Genomic DNA, 19,597 nt, shown 5'->3' on the forward strand with positions numbered 1-19,597 from the left:
AGTCATGTGTCTAGTATCTGTAAAACCGTCTTTTCGTATTTTTCCATCTTAAAAATATATCTAAATTACGTCATATGCTCTCAATGAATAATGCAGAACAATTAGTTCATGCGTTTATGACCTCAAGGCTAGATTATTGTAATGCTCTACTGGGTGGCTGCCCTGCACGCTTAATAAACAAACTACAGCTGGTCCAAAACGCAGCAGCTCGAGTTCTTACCAGAACCAGGAAGTATGCCCATATTAGCCCCGTTCTGTCAACACTGCATTGGCTGCCTATTAAACATCGTATAAATTTTAAAATATTGCTGATCACTTACAAAGCACTAAATGGTTTAGCTCCGCAGTACTTGAGCGAGCTCTTAACGCATTATAGTCCTTCACGTCTACTGCGATCTCAAAATTTCGACCAGTTAATAATACCTAGAATATCAAAATCGACTGCTGGCGGTAGATCCTTTTCCTACTTAGCACCAAAACTTTGGAACAGTCTTCCTAACATTGTCCGGGAAGCAGACACACTCTGTCAGTTCAAATCTAGACTAAAAACACATCTCTTCGGCCTAGCATACACATAACACATTATAGACTTATATAATTCAATGTTAGGCTGCATAGTTTAGAACAGCCGGGACCGGGAACACTTCCCATAAATCATGATGTACTTGGTACATCATAAGAAGGATGGCGTCTACGTTAATATTAGTCTCTCTGTCTATCCCGAGGTTTACCGCTGTCCACCGGAACCAGGCCGTATCCAGATCTGATTAAGGACCAGCGCCAGGACACGACGACAATGCAGTCCTGAAGTGTCAACCAGTCTCTCCTCCTCTCCACTCCGACTTCAACCAACCGGAACTGGACAAATACTCTGATTCATTCTGAACTTTCATACACTGTTCACTCATTGGCCAGATGAGAACTGGCCCCCGACTGAGCCTGGGTTCTCCCAAGGTTTTTTTTCTCCATTCTGTCACCTGATGGAGTTTTGGTTCCTTGCCGCTGTTGCCTTACCTTCTGGCTTGCTTAGTTGGGGACATTTAATATTCAACAATATTATAGATCTGCCTTAAAGGTGGACCATGATGAAATTGTTTTTTGTATTATTTTCATGCTATCACTGTGAAGCTGCTTTGATACAATCTGTATTGTAAAAAGCGCTATATAAATAAAGGTGACTTGACTTGACTATAATAAAACCAGTTTTGAAAATTACATTTCACAGCAGAAACTTTGCACATTTGTTAAAGGTTTTTATGAATAGGTTTCACTTAAACTACGTGGTGACCTACCGTTGCTTGCTGGATGATGAGGGGAAATATGCTTTGAAAAGAACTGCAGCAAACAGGACAGGTTACAGAAGTGCCTTGTTGTTCCATCCCAGACGAGGCTTTCCTTTAGTGAGCCCTGATTCTTACAGCAGTGACACTTGGCCATCTGACACAGCAAATTCATGCAAGAATGATGCAAAAAGAAGTAGCAATTAAAAAGTGCTGCCAATATGAAGAATTTAACAAGTGCATCTAAATACAAAAAGCAAAATGTAATTTTAACCCCAACTAAAAATTGAGAGGCTTTCTTTAAAAAAATAAATAAAAGGACAACTACCGCTAAAAGAAGAAAAAAATAAATGCCATCTCTAACCTCATAAAAGAGCACAGTGTAGAGAGACATGCACTCTTCTGTGCAAAACTCCTCCAGTTTGCCCCCAAAGAAGTTCTGAATGGTTTTATGGGTCATGTTTTGACAGTAGGCACAAACCCTGCACTGACCTCCATGTCGTTTGGCAAGGTCATGCTTAAAAAGCAGCTTACAACCTAGAAAAAGAAGACAAAGAATTAAAGAAGTAAAAATATTAAATAAATAAAAAGTTAGGCATAAAAATAATCTTATTTAGAAAAACTTTTTTTCTTTGCGCATCAAGTGGCCACCAAAAGCATGAACTAAATTGTTTATTTATGCAAGTAAATGCAAGTTTCCTTAAGATCCAACACCCGATTTTAGGCATGTTCCTACCACAGGAACTGGGAATGATTTTAGGGTAAGACTTTAGTTTAGGGTCCAATTCTCACTATTAACTAGTTGCTTAGTAGCATGCAATTTACTAGGATATTTGCTGTTTATTAGTACTTATGAAGCGCATGTTGCATTTTTTTTGCACGACCATATTCTACACCAACATCCTACCCAAAACCTAAACTTAACTACCTTACTAACTATTAATAAGCAGTAATTGAGTTAATTGAGGCAAAAGTTCTAGTTAATAGTTAGTTAATAATGAGAAATGGACCCTTAACTAAAGTGAGACCGATTTTAGTTATAGGAACACCTTTTGGGGGGACTAAATGATCTCCTACTTCAGAGTAGGGTTTTACATATTTAAATTTTACATAAACTTACTCCATGAATATGGAAAACAGAGATAGATGGGCAGACGCTGAAGTCCAGGCACTTCTCAACCTTTGCGCTATATAGTTGTTGACGTTGTTGAAGGGATAGTTCTCCCAAAAATGAAAGTGAAAATTCCTTTAACTACCTGATGCGAAAGCCCCTAATGTTAACCTGAATGGCATAGGCCCAATAATAAGCATCACATGGGCTGAATAGGACGACTGCCATTCCATTTTTTGTTTTCATTTGAGAACCACTGATATAATCAAGAATCAAGTAAAGAGATTGGACAAACCTTCACAACAGAAAGATCTAGGCTGCTTTTCATATGTGATGATGTCTTTGACTACTTTCTCTAGTTTGCAGTACTCGCACACAGCCTTCACGTTGCTTTCCCTCTTATATGTGTCGCAACACGCTCGAGAACAGAACAACCCTGCGTGACCCTAAGAGAAGAAAAAGAAGGTGCTTTAACAACAATTTTTGAAGAACAAAAACCTTTCCAATTTTGTCTGAAGCTTATTATAGAGGTGTTTTATCACACTTGCAATTGCACTGTTGTTCTGAACATCAATGTCTGTAATTCAGCCCCAGTAATATAACTTTTGCTCATGTGACCACTTTTGGAAGTCATACCTTAAACTGGAAAACCTCAGGCTTTGAACTAAACGGATTCTGACATTGCTTGCACACGAGTCGTATTGTGTCAGAAGACGAGGGAAGCTTGTTTGGCCATTGCTGCTGGGCGTCTTGTGAATTTACCACACCAGGAGCCGGCACATAAGTTGGAACTGGATTTTGATTTGAGGGTGGTACAAAAGGTGGCGGAGGGTTGTGGCTTGGGCCAGGCACATTGGATGACGTTTGGATGGGCTGGAGATGGTCGGTGTTGGGCCGAGGTGGTGCAGCGCTCTGAGGCTGAGGTCCATGAGAGTTTCCATTCATCTGGTTATGAGGAACAGATGCATTCAGTTTCTCCTAAAGAGAGAGAATAAAAGAAAAATGACATTAAATGTTACAAAAGATCTCTTTCAAATAAATGCTGTTTATCTGCACTTTTAAGCTGTTGTCAACATTGAAGAAATGTTTTTTTGAGCTCCAAATCAGCATATTAGAATGATTTCTAAAGGATCGTGTGACACTGAAGACTGGAGTAATGATGCTGAACATGCCATCAGAGGAATGCATTTCATTTTCAAATATTAAATAAGAAAACAATTATTTTAAATTGTAATAATATTACATTATTATTCTTACTGTATTTTTGATCAAATGGAGCCTTGGTGAGCATAAGAGACTTCGATTCTAACTGCTCAAAACTACTGAAAGCTAGTGTGTATTATATAAAATACAATATTAGTCTAAGTCACACAAACAAGATAGGAAATAAGATAAATCCTAACTAGATTATTTAATGAAATATTGTCCATTACATTATTTAAACTAGTTCCAAAAAAAAAAGCACAACACAAAATACTGTAAATAGAGAAATAAAGCAACACCTGGAATTTGCCGACACAGTCTAATGAGCAGAAATTCCTGATGGACCCATCAGAAATGGCAAGGTGATACTGAGGAACAGCTAACTTCTTGCAAGTTGTGCATGGGAAAGAGGTGCCTAAGAGGAAAGCAAGATGGATCAGCACAAGAAGAAAAGAAAAACTCATCTCTTAAAAAAAAAAATTCTAAAAGCAAATATTTTACTTTCACTGAACAAAAGCCTGTTTTTGAGATCACTTTCACAGACCTTTACTTTGACTGTTTCAAGCTGATGGAATGACCTGCCTAACCCTAGTCTTTAGCCATTTTCAAGAAACCTTTTCATAAACACTTGACCCATTAATACTAATACTTACTATTCTATATATCGATTTATATATTATTTTTTTTAAGAAAGAAAAAAAAACTTGCTATATCATGTACTGTGCTAACTGGGACTTGTCACAGCACTTACATACTGTTGCCCTATTGTTGGTTTGATTGCTTCTATTGTTCTCATTTTGTAAGCCGCTTTGGATAAAAGCATCTGCTAAATAAATGATTACATTTTTTAAAACCACTATAAAGACATTGGCTTTTTTTATATTACAGTGAAAATATGCTTAATTGTTATCATTATGTCAGAGCAAAAGATGTCAATGATCTTAAATAGGCTTTAATGTCTTTATGAAAAATATAATGTTTGTTGAAAAGTGCCGTGGACACACAAAAGTGAATATTTGTCATGGTGCTGTATTACAACACAATATTTACCTGTCAAACTGGGAGACGCTTGACTCAGGGCCACACATCTCTGAGAGCAGAAGAATTCCGTGACACCCTGTATGTTTGTCCCCTCCATCATTTGTTCAATATTTTTGATTTCTTGGCAGTAGGGACAGTGAAGCCGCTTGCCACTCTTCTGCAACACAGTGAGAAAGACAACAGCTTTAACCCCACTGAATTATTAAAATGAACGATTTAGGCCATGCCAAACACAGCTTGAGCAGAGAAGGGAGTTCAGTCGTTTAATGTCGGCGTACCTGTTTGTAATTGCTGATGCATTCGGTGCAGCAGAACTTTTTAATACTATCCTCTATCTGAACCAGGTGATAGTTTCCTGAGGCTGTACAGTTGCCACAGTTCTCACAGTAGCTCATGTAGAGGTTTCTGGAGGATCTGAAGCGTGCAAAGCATTCATCGCTGCACAGCTTGTGTATGGCACCCAGATGAGTCACTTCATGCTGAATCTGTAATGCAAAAAACAACAACAAATAAAACAGATAAGCCAAGTTGCACTGATGTTCTATGACCTTGCAGTGGGCTAAAGGAACGTGATTTCACCAAGTACAACAAGAGCAACATTCCAATCAACCAATCAGATTTGAGGGGACATTCACCGTTTCTGTCAAGTTAAGGCTTACAACCAGGTTTAGGTGCTTCTACACTAGTGTTATTCACCTATCATTTCCCTCTGATTTTATAAACAGGTTATGGGTAGGTTTAGGGTGATAGGAGGATTATGTTTTCGGACAAAAATGTTGTTCCAGGATCATGTCTTGGCAAAATTACGGCAACAGCACACCATAAGCGTTACGTTTTTAAGACAATGTCAGGCTGAGGACAAATATAAAATATTTATTTTACTCTCTGTGGTTTAATTACACTTCCCTGGCGAGTTTATTTTTCAAATTAACAAACTATGTACATTTATGATTGTTAAGATGGTAAAAATGAAATGGTAAAACAAGACTCCTGACTTCTCCAAATGTTAAGAAATTGTGCAAGTGTCTCATTAGCTCATAATGCAAGATAACAGAGAAAACAAGCCTTTCAAGATAATTGCACCCTCGAGCCGAGTACGGTAACACCATGTTGGAATTTTTGTGAACATAACATCTTGTACGGTTTATTTGGGAAACTGAATTCAAGTTTATGCTTACAACATGCATTGCATCGTACTGTACATACAAATAATCTACTTCATAATGTGCGTTAACCAAAACAACTCAGCCCATAAGGGAGTGACAAATTTGTATATGCAAAAACCACAACGACGAAATTGCAGCATTTGAGCCTTACCTCTTTGACCAACTTACACACGCTGCAGTGTGTAAATAGATCCACAGGTGCATCTTCATACCTGTCTTTATAAATACTCAGACAAGCTTGGCTGCAAAATTCCTTTAGTGTGTTCATGGAGCCAACGGGGATGGTTATTAAGTCCTTTAGATTGACAATGACCCTTTGGAACAAAAAAGAAGTTTAATAAAAATGATCAATTCCACATACCATTTGTATAAATTGTATTAACTTTGCATAATTAATTTAATTTGCATGATCAAATTAAATATTTGAATCATTACCAGGTATATAATTATTTTCTACATTTAAAAAGTAGCGATGTACCGATATGAAAATCTTGGCCGATACCGGTCACTCTTTATTTGAAAGCCTTAATAACAAAAGTTATTTTTTAGAAGCTTTTTTCCATACAACAAAATTAGCTCCAAAAATGACAGCCTAACAGCCTCAAGATCCCAATATATTTTTGTTGTACAGCAAAGAGTAAAGGTTTTCAGGTGAACTTCCTTTGAGTTCAATGAAAGAAAGCCACAGGTCTTTAGGAAAACTATCCATTTAACACACTTTTTCAGTTATTTGCAAACACAATAAACTGACAAAAGATGGAAAACAATTATATAGTACACAACCTAAAGTACTCACTTAAGGCAAAGGTGGCAGGTTTTCTTAGGAGCGATAATGGGGGTAAACTGAACCGAGGGTAAACTAAAACTAGTTAGACAAACAGTGGAACAAAACAACTGGTTGGAGCCTTTCCGCTGGAACGCCGTTTGCCCCTTCTGGAGGACTTTAGAACAGCCCGAGCAGCAGATCCTCACTGTGGGTGGAGGAGCGTGGACCTGGGGCGGCTGGGGCTGCAGGTGGGTTTGCGGCATCATCGGCGGCTGCATTCGGGCGTGGGTCTGGATTTGAGGATGTATCTGGGTCTTGGGCTGCAGTCGGAGCTGAAGCTGAGTTTGGGATTGGGCAGGCATAAGTATAGTGGTCCCTCTGAGTGAAGCAGTGTTCTGGGACATTACTGAGAATGTCGGCTGGGAGTGTGCCACAGAAGCTGCATGAAAACAAACCCATTAGAAAAAACACAAATAAGCTAAAAGATGTTCACCATTCTAGTTCTTATGGCAAGAAAGGCCATATTCTACTCTGTTTTAGCATTATTCCTTTCCACCCCTGCAGTACACTTGTAACGTCCTGTGCCTAAAACTTTAGTCGACGCTTCTTGTACCAAAAAAAAATAGGTTTTATGTAAAAAGTTGTGCTGCGTAATATTTTAGGAACCATTTTAGATTTGTTTAGGATTCTTTGATGAATAGAAAGTTCAAACTAGTGCTGCACGATTAATCATATCGCAATCGCGATGTCAAGCCTAACGTTATGCGATTAACGTTATATGACGCAAAATGCTGCGATTTTATATGAAATACGCAATTAACGCAGCATCTGTAATTTTTTGTCATCCTTTAGCTAGTTACATACATCATCCCGCGCTTTTTCATGCAAATGCTTTTAAATCATGCACGACAAGACAAAAAAGAGCGCGTTGCCTGTGAATGTCCTGACTGACACACAGAGAAAGACTCGCGCTAGTAACGTTATCGTGCGTGCGCACATGACAGCACGCAAAAATACAGTTCTCTTTCGCGCTTGAACGAACAATAACACACACAAATATAGCTGCAAGCAGCAATCACCGGGGCCAAGCGCAAGCAAGACGACAAGACATGCCAAAGTGGCTGGGAGTGTGAGACCCACTGCAGCAAGGAGCAATTGAAGACATTTAAAGATGAATTTTGGCACAATGGTTGATACATTAACTAAAAATATGATTATCACTTTCGACCAATAGGTGGCGCAGTTACGAAACTGATGTGATAATGTCAGAGTGAAGTGACAATGACACATACAAAGTTTGGTGTCAATCTGTCAAGGCATTGCAGATATAAAGCCTGAATAGTCATTTTGGCATCATGCCTCAACTTTGCCACTGCGGTATACAAAAACGGTTTTGTCTATCGACACGAAATCCATAACTTTTACTCGGCACGGTCTGGAGATGACACGATCCGATTTTGGTGAAAATCGGACGTTCGGTCTAGGAGGAGTTCGAAAAAGTAGGTTTTAAAAGAAAATAAAGATGGCGGACAGGAAGTTTGGCTGACTATGGCAAAATTGGTATCTATGATTTCAGCATAACCCAAGGAATCTATTGAGATCAGTGTCATTACTATAGGCAAATTTATTCAAAAGTTATTAGCATTTTTGGAAATTTCATTATAACTTTTGACCAAAAGGTGGCGCTGTCTCATAATCTTTTGAGTACCTTTAGGGCTTTGTACTGATGACCCATACTGAGTTTCGTAACGATACGTTCATGCGTTCATAAAATACAGCATTTTAGCACATAATTCAAAATGGCCGACAGCCAAAATGGCCGATATGGAAAAATTGGATATCAGTCAACTCAACATGACGCCCTGAATCTAACGAGACCACTTTTGTGATTTTTGGACAAACCGTTCAGAAGTTATAAGCAAAAATAGCCTTTTTTCATATCTCCAGACCAGTAGGTGGCGCTGCGCCGAAACGCAGCATGTAGCCTCAAGTCATGCTTGTGATGACATGTAGGAAGTTTGGTTTGAATACGATTAAGCGATGCGGAGATACAGCCTTATGTCTGTTTTTGCAAGCGCTACGTAAAATTTGTTTGCGCGTTTATCGAAAACGGTTTGACGAATCAACTTGAATTCCATAACTTTTTGTCCCCACAGCCTGAAGATGATCTGGTGCAATTTTGGTGCAAATCGGACAAACCGTCTAGGACGAGTTCGCAAAAGAAGGTTTTTTGGACAATTCAAAATGGCGGCCATATTTTTATGACGGAAAATGACGTCATAGGGTCCAGTCGAATCGTCGTGAGCTCAGGAATCAGAGGAAAAAAGAATTTTGTTGATAGGCCTTACGGTTTAAAAGTTATTAGCATAATATAAGTGAAACTTTGGACAGGTGGTGGCGCTAGAGGGAATGAGTTAGAGACACCAAAATTGGTGCAATTACTGTTGGGAATGTCCTCTATCAGAATGTCAAACCGGAACAACTTTCCCGCATACGCTTCTATGGGCTGCCATAGACGCCCAGTCGGAAGAAGCAGAATAATAAATATAGCTGCAAGCAGCAATCACCGGGGCCAAGCGCAAGCAAGACGACAAGACATGCCAAAGTGGCTGGGAGTGTGAGACCAACTGCAGCTAGGAGCAATTAAAGACATTTAAAGATGAATTTTGGCAAAATGGTTGAAAAATCACATACATTAACTAAAAATAAAATTATCACTTTCGACCAATAGGTGGCGCAATTACGAAACTGATGTGATGTGGTCAGAGTGAAGTGACAATAACACATACAAAGTTTGGTGTCAATATGTCAAGGCATTGCAGATATAAAGCCTGAATAGTCATTTTGGCATCATGCCTCAACTTTGCCACTGCGGTATATGAAAACGTTTTCGTCTATCGACACGAAATCCATAACTTTTACTCGGCACGGTCTGGAGATGACACGATCCGATTTTGGTGAAAATCGGACGTTCGGTCTAGGAGGAGTTCGAAAAAGTAGGTTTTAAAAGAAAATAAAGATGGCGGACAGGAACTTTGGCTGACTATGGCAAAATTGGTATCTATGTTTTCAGCATAACCCAAGGAATCTATTGAGATCAGTGTCATTACTATAGGCAAATTTATTCAAAAGTTATTAGCATTTTTGGAAATTTCATTATAACTTTTGACCAAAAGGTGGCGCTGTCTCATAATATTTTGAGTACTTTTAGGGCGTTGTACTGATAACCCATACTGAGTTTCGTAACGATACGTTCATGCGTTCATAAAATACAGCATTTTAGCACATAATTCAAAATGGCCGAAAGCCAAAATGGCCGATATGGGAAAATTGGATATCAGTCGACTCAGCACGATGCCCTGAATCTAACGAGACCACTTTTGTGATTTTTGGACAAACCGTTCAGAAGTTATAAGCAAAAATATAAATTCTTCATATCTCCGGACCAGTAGGTGGCGCTGTGCCGAAACGCAGCATGTAGCCTCAAGTCATGCTTGTGATGACATGTACCAAATTTGGTCTGAATCCGATAAAGCGTTGTGGAGATACGGCCTTACGTCTGTTTTCGCAAGCGCTACGTAAAATTTATTTGCGCGGTATTCGAGAACGGTAATTCGAATCAACTTGAATTCCATAACTTTTGGTCGTCAAGGTCTGGAGATGATCTGGTTCATTTTTCGTGAAATTCGGAGCAACGGCCTAGGAGGAGTTCGAAAAAGTAGGTTTTTCGGAAAATTCAAAATGGCGGGAAAACTATTATGACGGAAACTGACGTCATAGGGTGCAGTCGAATCGTCATGAGCTCAGGAATCAGAGGAAAAAAGAATTTTGTTTCTAGCCCTTGTGGTTCAAAAGTTATTAGCATAAACATGAGTGAAACTTTGGACAGCTGGTGGCGCTAGAGGGAATGAGTTGGAGACTCCAAATTTGCTATGGTGATAGTTCAGGCTGTCCTCTATCACTGTGCCAATTTGTATAAGTTTCCCGCAAACGGTTCTATAGGCTGCCATAGACGCCCAGTCGGAAGAAAAAAAAGAAAAAAAAGAAAAAGAAGAAGAATAAGAACGGGAACAGATACAATAGGTGCCCGCACCTTCAGTGCTTGGCCCCTAATAATAAATATAGCTGCAAGCAGCAATCACCGGGGCCAAGCGCAAGCAAGACGACAAGACATGCCAAAGTGGCTGGGAGTGAGAGACCAACTGCAGCAAGGAGCAATTGAAGACATTAAAGATGAATTTTGGGAAAATTGTTGAAAAATCACATACATTAACTAAAAATAAGATTATCACTTTCGATCAATAGGTGGCGCAATTACGAAACTGATGTGATGTGGTCAGAGTGAAGTGACAATGACACATACAAAGTTTTGGTGTCAATATGTCAAGGCATTGCAGATATAAAGCCTGAATAGTCATTTTGGCATCATGCCTCAACTTTGCCACTGCGGTATACGAAAACGGTTTTGTCTATTGACACGAAATCCATAACTTTTACTCGGCACGGTCTGGAGATGACACGATCCGATTTTGGTGAAAATCGGACGTTCGGTCTAGGAGGAGTTCGAAAAAGTATGTTTTAAAAGAAAATAAAGATGGCGGACAGGAAGTTTGACTGACTATGGCAAAATTGGTATCTATGTTTTCAGCATAACCCAAGGAATCTTTTGAGATCAGTGTCATTACTATAGGCAAATTTATTCAAAAGTTATTAGCATTTTTGGAAATTTCATTATAACTTTTGACCAAAAGGTGGCGCTGTCTCATAATCTTTTGCGTACCTTTAGGGCCTTGTACTGATGACCCATACTGAGTTTCGTAACGATACGTTCATGGGTTCATAAAATACAGCATTTTAGCACATAATTCAAAATGGCCGACAGCCAAAATGGCCGATATGGGAAAATTGGATATCAGTCAACTCAGCACGACGCCCTGAATCTAACGAGACCACTTTTGTGATTTTTGGACAAACCGTTCAGAAGTTATAAGCAAAAACATAAATTCTTCATATCTCCGGACCAGTAGGTGGCGCTGCGCCGAAACGCAGCATGTAATCTCATGTCATGCTTGTGATGACATGTACCAAATTTGGTCTGAATACGATAAAGCGTTGTGGAGATACGGCCTTACGTCTGTTTTCGCAAGCGCTACGTAAAATTTATTTGCGCGGTATTCGAGAACGGTTATTCGAATCAACTTGATTTCCATAACTTTTTGTCGTCATGGTCCGGCGATGATCTGGTTCAATTTTCATGAAATTCGGAGCAACGGCCTAGGAGGAGTTCGAAAAAGTAGGTTTTTCAGAAAATTCAAAATGGCGGGAAAACTATTATGACGGAAAATGACGTCATAGGGTGCAATCGAATCGCCATGAGCTCAGGAATCAGAGGAAAAAAGAATTTTGTTTCTAGCCCAAGTGGTTCAAAAGTTATTAGCATAAATATGAGTGAAACTTTGGACAGCTGGTGGCGCTAGAGGGAATGAGTTGGAGACTCCAAATTTGCTATGGTGATATTTCAGGCTGTCCTCTATCACTGTGCCAATTTTCATAAGTTTCCCGCAAACGGTTCTATAGGCTGCCATAGACGCCCAGTCGGAAGAAAAAGAAAAAGAAGAAGAAATATAGCTGCAAGCAGCAATCACCGGGGCCAAGCGCAAGCAAGACGACAAGACATGCCAAAGTGGCTGGGAGTGTGAGACCCACTGCAGCAAGGAGCAATTAAAGACATTTGAAGATGAATTTTGGCAAAATGGTTGAAAAATCACATACAATAACTAAAAATATGATTATCACTTTCGACCAATAGGTGGCGCAGTTACGAAACTGATGTGATGTGGTCAGAGTGAAGTGACAATGACACATACAAAGTTTGGTGTCAATATGTCAAGGCATTGCAGATATAAAGCCTGAATAGTCATTTTGGCATCATGCCTCAACTTTGCCACAGCGGTATACGAAAACGGTTTCGTCTATCGACACGAAATCCATAACTTTTACTCGGCACGGTCTGGAGATGACACGATCCGATTTTGGTGAAAATCGGACGTTCGGTCTAGGAGGAGTTCGAAAAAGTAGGTTTTAAAAGAAAATAAATATGGCGGACAGGAAGTTTGGCTGACTATGGCAAAATTGGTATCTATGTTTTCAGCATAACCCAAGGAATCTATTGAGATCAGTGTCATTACTATAGGCAAATTTAATCAAAAGTTATTAGCATTTTTGGAAATTTCATTATAACTTTTGACCAAAAGGTGGCGCTGTCTCATAAATTTTTGAGTACTTTTAGGGCGTTGTACTGATGACCCATACTGAGTTTCGTAACGATACGTTCATGCGTTCATAAAATACAGCATTTTAGCACATAATTCAAAATGGCCGACAGCCAAAATGGCCGATATGGGAAAATTGGATATCAGTCGACTCAGCACGATGCCCTGAATCTAACGAGACCACTTTTGTGATTTTTGGACAAACCGTTCAGAAGTTATAAGCAAAAATATAAATTCTTCATATCTCCGGACCAGTAGGTGGCGCTGCGCCGAAACGCTGCATGTAGCCTCAAGTCATGCTTATGATGACATGTACCAAGTTTGGTCTGAATACAATAAAGCGTTGCGGAGATACAGCCTTACGTCTGTTTTCGCAAGTGCTATGTAAAATTTGTTTGTACGTTTATCAAAAACGGTTAAGCGAAACAACTTGAATTCCATAACTTTTTGTCGGCACTCCCTGAAGATGATCTGGTGCAATTTTGGTGAGAATCGGACAAACCGTCTAGGACGAGTTCGAAAAAGTAGGTTTTTCGGAAAATTCAAAATGGCGGGAAAACTATTATGACGGAAAATGACGTCATAGGGTCCAGGCAAGTCGTCATGAGCTCAGGAATCAGAGGAAAAAAGAATTTTGTTTCTAGCCCGTGTGGTTCAAAAGTTATTAGCATAAACATGAGTGCAACTTTGGACAGCTGGTGGCGCTAGAGGGAATGAGTTGGAGACTCCAAATTTGCTATGGTGATAGTTCAGGCTGTCCTCTATCACTGTGCCAATTTTCATAAGTTTCCCGCAAACGGTTCTATAGGCTGCCATAGACGCCCAGTCGGAAGAAAAAAAAGAAAAAGAAAAAGAAAAAGAAAAAGAAAAAGAAAAAGAAAAAGAAAAAGAAAAAGAAGCAGAATAAGAACCAGAACAGATACAATAGGTGCCCGCACCTTCAGTGCTTGGCCCCTAAATATAGCTGCAAGCAGCAATCACCGGGGCCAAGCGCAAGCAAGACGACAAGACATGCCAAAGTGGCTGGGAGTGTGAGACCCACTGCAGCAAGGAGCAATTAAAGACATTTGAAGATGAATTTTGGCAAAATGGTTGAAAAATCACATACAATAACTAAAAATATGATTATCACTTTCGACCAATAGGTGGCGCAGTTACGAAACTGATGTGATGTGGTCAGAGTGAAGTGACAATGACACATACAAAGTTTGGTGTCAATATGTCAAGGCATTGCAGATATAAAGCCTGAATAGTCATTTTGGCATCATGCCTCAACTTTGCCACTGCGGTATACGAAAACGGTTTTGTCTATCGACACGAAATCCATAACTTTTACTCGGCACAGTCTGGAGATGACACGATCCGATTTTGGTGAAAATCGGACGTTCGGTCTAGGAGGAGTTCGAAAAAGTAGGTTTTAAAAGAAAATAAAGATGGCGGACAGGAACTTTGATTGACTATGGCAAAATTGGTATCTATGTTTTCAGCATAACCCAAGGAATCTATTGAGATCAGTGTCATTACTATAGGCAAATTTATTCAAAAGTTATTAGCATTTTTGGAAATGTCATTATAACTTTTGACCAAAAGGTGGCGCTGTCTCATAAATTTTTGAGTACTTTTAGGGCGTTGTACTGATGACCCATACTGAGTTTCGTAACGATACGTTCATGCGTTCATAAAATACAGCATTTTAGCACATAATTCAAAATGGCCGACAGCCAAAATGGCCGATATGGGAAAATTGGATATCAGTCGACTCAGCACGATGCCCTGAATCTAACGAGACCACTTTTGTGATTTTTGGACAAACCGTTCAGAAGTTATAAGCAAAAATATAAATTCTTCATATCTCCGGACCAGTAGGTGGCGCTGCGCCGAAACGCAGCATGTAGCCTCAGGTCATGCTTGTGATGACATGTACCAAATTTGGTCTGAATCCGATAAAGCGTTGTGGAGATACGGCCTTACGTCTGTTTTTGCAAGCGCTACGTAAAATTTATTTGCGCGGTATTCAAGAACGGTAATTCGAATCAACTTGAATTCCATAACTTTTTGTCGTCATGGTCTGGAGTTGATCTGGTTCAATTTTCGTGAAATTCGGAGCAACGGCCTAGGAGGAGTTCGAAAAAGTAGGTTTTTTGGAAAATTCAAAATGGCGGGAAAACTATTATGACGGAAAATGACGTCATAGGGTGCAATCGAATCGTCGTGAGCTCAGGAATCAGAGGAAAAAAGAATTTTGATTCTAGCCCTTACGGTTCAAAAGTTATCAGCATAGACATGAGTGAAACTTTGGACTGTTGGTGGCGCTAGAGGGAATGAGTTGGAGACACCAAAATTGGTGTATTTAATGTTGGGACTGTCCTCTATCAGAATGTCAAATAAAATCAACTTTCCCGCAAGCGGTTCATAGGGCTGCCATAGACTTCAATGGCGGAAGAAGAAGAATAATAAATATAGCTGCAAGCAGCAATCACCGGGGCCAAGCGCAAGCAAGACGACAAGACATGCCAAAGTGGCTGGAAGTGAGAGACCAACTGCAGCAAGGAGCAATTGAAGACATTTAAAGATGAATTTTGGCAAAATGGTTGAAAAATCACATACAATAACAAAAAATATGATTATCACTTTCGACCAATAGGTGGCGCAGTTACGAAACTAATGTGATGTGGTCAGAGTGAAGTGACAATGACACATACAAAGTTTTGTGTCAATATGTCAAGGCATTGCATATATTAAAGCCTGAATAGTCATTTTGGCATCATGCCTCAACTTTGCCACTGCGGTATATGAAAACGGTTTCGTCTATCGACACGAAATCCATAACTTTTACTCGGCATGGTCTGGAGATGACACGATCCGATTTTGGTGAAAATCGGACGTTTGGTCTAGGAGGAGTTCGAAAAAGTAGGTTTTAAAAGAAAATAAATATGGCGGACAGGAAGTTTGGCTGACTATGGCAAAATTGGTATCTATGTTTTCAGCATAACCCAAGGAATCTATTGAGATCAGTGTCATTACTATAGGCAAATTTATTCAAAAGTTATTAGCATTTTTGGAAATTTCATTATAACTTTTGACCAAAAGGTGGCGCTGTCTCATAAATTTTTGAGTACCTTTAGGGCGTTGTACTGATGACCCATACTGAGTTTCGTAACGATACGTTCATGCGTTCATAAAATACAGCATTTTAGCACATAATTCAAAATGGCCGACAGCCAAAATGGCCGATATGGGAAAATTGGATATCAGTCAACTCAGCATGACGCCCTGAATCTAACGAGACCACTTTTATGATTTTTGGACAAACCGTTCAGAAGTTATAAGCAAAAACATAAATTCTTCATATCTCCGGACCAGTAGGTGGCGCTGTGCCGAAACGCAGCATGTAGCCTCAAGTCATGCTTGTGATGACATGTACCAAATTTGGTCTGAATCCGATAAAGCGTTGTGGAGATACGGCCTTACGTCTGTTTTCGCAAGCGCTACGTAAAATGTATTTGCACGGTATTCGAGAACGGTTATTCGAATCAACTTGAATTCCATAACTTTTTGTCGGCAAGGTCTGGAGATGATCTGGTTAATTTTTCGTGAAATTCGGAGCAACGGCCTAGGAGGAGTTCGAAAAAGTAGGTTTTTCGAAAAATTCAAAATGGCGGGAAAACTATTATGACGGAAAATGACGTCATATGGTGCAGTCGAATCGTCATGAGCTCAGGAATCAGAGGAAAAAAGAATTTTGTTTCTAGCCCTTGTGGTTCAAAAGTTATTAGCATAAACATGAGTGAAACTTTGGACAGCTGGTGGCGCTAGAGGGAATGAGTTGGAGACTCCAAATTTGCTATGGTGATAGTTCAGGCTGTCCTCTATCACTGTGCCAATTTGTATAAGTTTCCCGCAAACGGTTCTATAGGCTGCCATAGACGCCCAGTCGGAAGAAAAAAAAGAAAAAAAAGAAAAAGAAGAAGAATAAGAACGGGAACAGATACAATAGGTGCCCGCACCTTCAGTGCTTGGCCCCTAATAATAGGAACGCCAACAAAAACAATAGGTGCCTCCGCACTTTCAGTGCTTGGCCCCTAAAAAGAACCGGAACAGATACAATAGGTGCCCGCACCTTCAGTGCTTGGCCCCTAATTATGCCAAAATGTATTTTTGTCGAATATCTTCATAAAATAAGAGCTGTCTTACGATGAACGTACGGAGTTGTGCCTCGTGAAAGAATGAGGCGCGTCGCGCGTGTGAGATCAGCGTCTCTGCCAGCAGCGGCTGGGCTTAAAGGGGCAGTACACTAATTATTGGTAATAGAAGCCACTAATTATCTCTGTCGTTAAAGTTAATCAAATAACAAAGGGAACAGAGAAAAACACTTACTGCTCTTGACTAAAGAACTTTTGTAACTTTAATAGGGATTAGTCTATATATAATTTATGCAGCGCAGACAGTTGGATAACTTTATTCAATGTCCTGTTGTTAGACAGGAAGGGCACAGGTAAATATTTTATGGGTTGATTTATGTGAGGATTGTTTGAAGTTCACTTAAATTAAAAGTTGTTCTATTTTTTGAAGCCCAATAAAAAATTTTTTTTTAATTGATAGCTTTCAAATGTAATGACATAATCACTGTAATGTTGGATGGCTATAATTCATGTTTAAAATTGTGTGTGTGTGTGTGTGTCATTTTCATCCAGACATCAATGGCTTATTGATCATTATAGGTGCTATCAATCATTTAGTTGTAGTTGCTAATTTGAGTTGAAAAATAGAATTTCAGCATTATCACTAATCTGCGTGTGCATTTTACTTGAGAACCAAGCAAGTTGACTCATGAAACCATTTGTTTATTATATCGCAATCGCATATCACAATATTGACCTCAATAATTGCAATATGACATTTTCCCCAAATCGTACCACCCTAGTTCAAACGTAAATGTGGAAACACTTTGAAATAAGGTTTCATTGGTTAACACTCATTAATGCATTAAGTTAACTAACATACATTAAAGGATAATTCCGGTATTTTAAGGTGCGTGCACACTACAAGCGACTTTGTCGCTGCAGGTCGCCAGTGGCTGGCGGTGAGGTCGCTAGTGGGCGTTCCCGCAACTGGTTGCCTAGTAATGTTTGTGAGTGACATTCACGGATGTTTCTCCATGTTGTAGACAACAAATCCGTTTTCTTGCCACTACAAACAAACATTTTGGAAGGAAAATTCGAAATATAAATGGAATCAGTTCATAACATGCATAATATTAAAGATGAACGAGAAAATGTGAGTGTTTTTTGCCATCGCGGCTATTTAACTGCAGCAAACGGGCAAATACCGGTCTATATGGGTCCACGAAACTAATCAGGCTCTGAGTCAGTACTGTGAACACTGTATGTACACGGAGATATATCACAACTTATAGGACAGTTTCTGACGGCTAAAATAAGCTTCTCGTTCAACTTGCCTCTGTCAGAGAGTGACGGATGATCACGCGCTCCACTGACTTCACTCCTATTGGTTGTCGCTCTTGAAAGTCGCTCTTCATTTGCATAAAGTTAAACACATCTCAACTTTGTCGCGTCGCCAGACACGCCCCATCAGGTCGCCAACGGCCGCGATCGCGCGTGTCGCTGGAAAACGCCCGCTCCCCATTAAAATGAATGGTAACGTGTCGCTTTGTCGCTTGTAGTGTGCACACACCTTGACACCTTGAGTCTATATTGTAGTTTGTCACAACCGTGTAACTTCCGCTCAATATTTGAATCTGAAGCGTTAGCACACTCCCGACCACTTGATGGCGATAACCGATGTTTATGTCTCGCGGGACACTCACGGTCACAGTCGAGTTCAACTTCATATTGCACTGGTCAGTGGTCACGTATTTCAATATTTTCAAGGTTTTGTTTGTTTATTTCGCTTACTCTCCCGGAGCACAGTTGCTCTGCTCGCTAGCCTTATGAGAAACGGAAGCGAGCAAAAAGACTACATCGACCAAATGTAAACAGCCCCCTTTCAGTTTCCGGTAGCGCATTTATATTAACGAGCACTCAGTCCTTCAACAGAATTCAATGGGATTTTACAAAATGACGAATAAAACACGACAGAAACTGTATTTCGCAACACTTTTTGTTTCTGGAACATCAACTAACATCACTAATCACTCGGTGAGTTGCACAGTTTTGAAAACTAATGTTAAAGGTTGTTTTAATGACATTTTCGGAAATGCCCATTGACTCCAATGTTAAATGGGTCCATGGCCAATTCTATTATAGTCAAAAACTCGAGAGAGGAACCATTGTCAAAAAAATGTTGTCCACCACTCTTGTTCATCCAAAACAAACTACAATATAGACTCAAGGTGTTAAATACCGGAATTATCCTTTAACTATGAGCAATACATTTTACATAATTTATTAACCTTTATTAATGTTAGTTAATAAAAACGTCCATGTTCAAGTGCATTAACTAATGTTCACAAATACAACTTTTGATCTTAAAAATGTATTAGTAAATGTTGAGATTAACAATAATTAAGAGTAATAACTGCAGTAGAAATAATGTTAATTGTTAGTTCATGTTAACTAATGCAGTCAACAATTGAAAACTTATTGTAAAGTTTTACCATCTTTTGTAATATTATATGTCTTTACGATCAATTTTGATCAATTTAATGTATCCTTGCTAAATAAAAGTATTCATTTAAAAAAAATTACTGGACCCAAACTTTTAAACAGTAGTGTTTTTTTTTTACTGTGTTAAAAGTT

General features: G+C 39.4%; 1 protein-coding gene across 4 annotated transcripts in view; it reads right to left on the reverse strand.

Annotated features, from left to right (window-relative positions):
- Positions 1-19,597, reverse strand: part of LOC307008852 (zinc finger MYM-type protein 4) — a 43,628-nt gene that overhangs the window by 14,629 nt on the left and 9,402 nt on the right. For all 4 annotated transcript variants that reach the window (XM_079632104.1, XM_079632103.1, XM_079632105.1 and 1 more), the window contains 9 exons: positions 6,598-7,006; positions 5,953-6,115; positions 4,914-5,120; positions 4,645-4,792; positions 3,894-4,009; positions 3,028-3,369; positions 2,687-2,837; positions 1,645-1,817; positions 1,293-1,437 (listed from right to left, as the gene is read on the reverse strand). In XM_079632104.1, the coding sequence (XP_079488230.1) occupies positions 1,293-1,437; positions 1,645-1,817; positions 2,687-2,837; positions 3,028-3,369; positions 3,894-4,009; positions 4,645-4,792; positions 4,914-5,120; positions 5,953-6,115; positions 6,598-7,006 (1,854 nt within the window). The remainder of the gene's footprint in view (positions 1-1,292; positions 1,438-1,644; positions 1,818-2,686; positions 2,838-3,027; positions 3,370-3,893; positions 4,010-4,644; positions 4,793-4,913; positions 5,121-5,952; positions 6,116-6,597; positions 7,007-19,597) is intronic.

This window comes from Phoxinus phoxinus (assembly GCF_949152265.1).
Source record: "Phoxinus phoxinus genome assembly, chromosome: 13".
Lineage (NCBI taxonomy): Eukaryota > Metazoa > Chordata > Actinopteri > Cypriniformes > Leuciscidae > Phoxinus > Phoxinus phoxinus.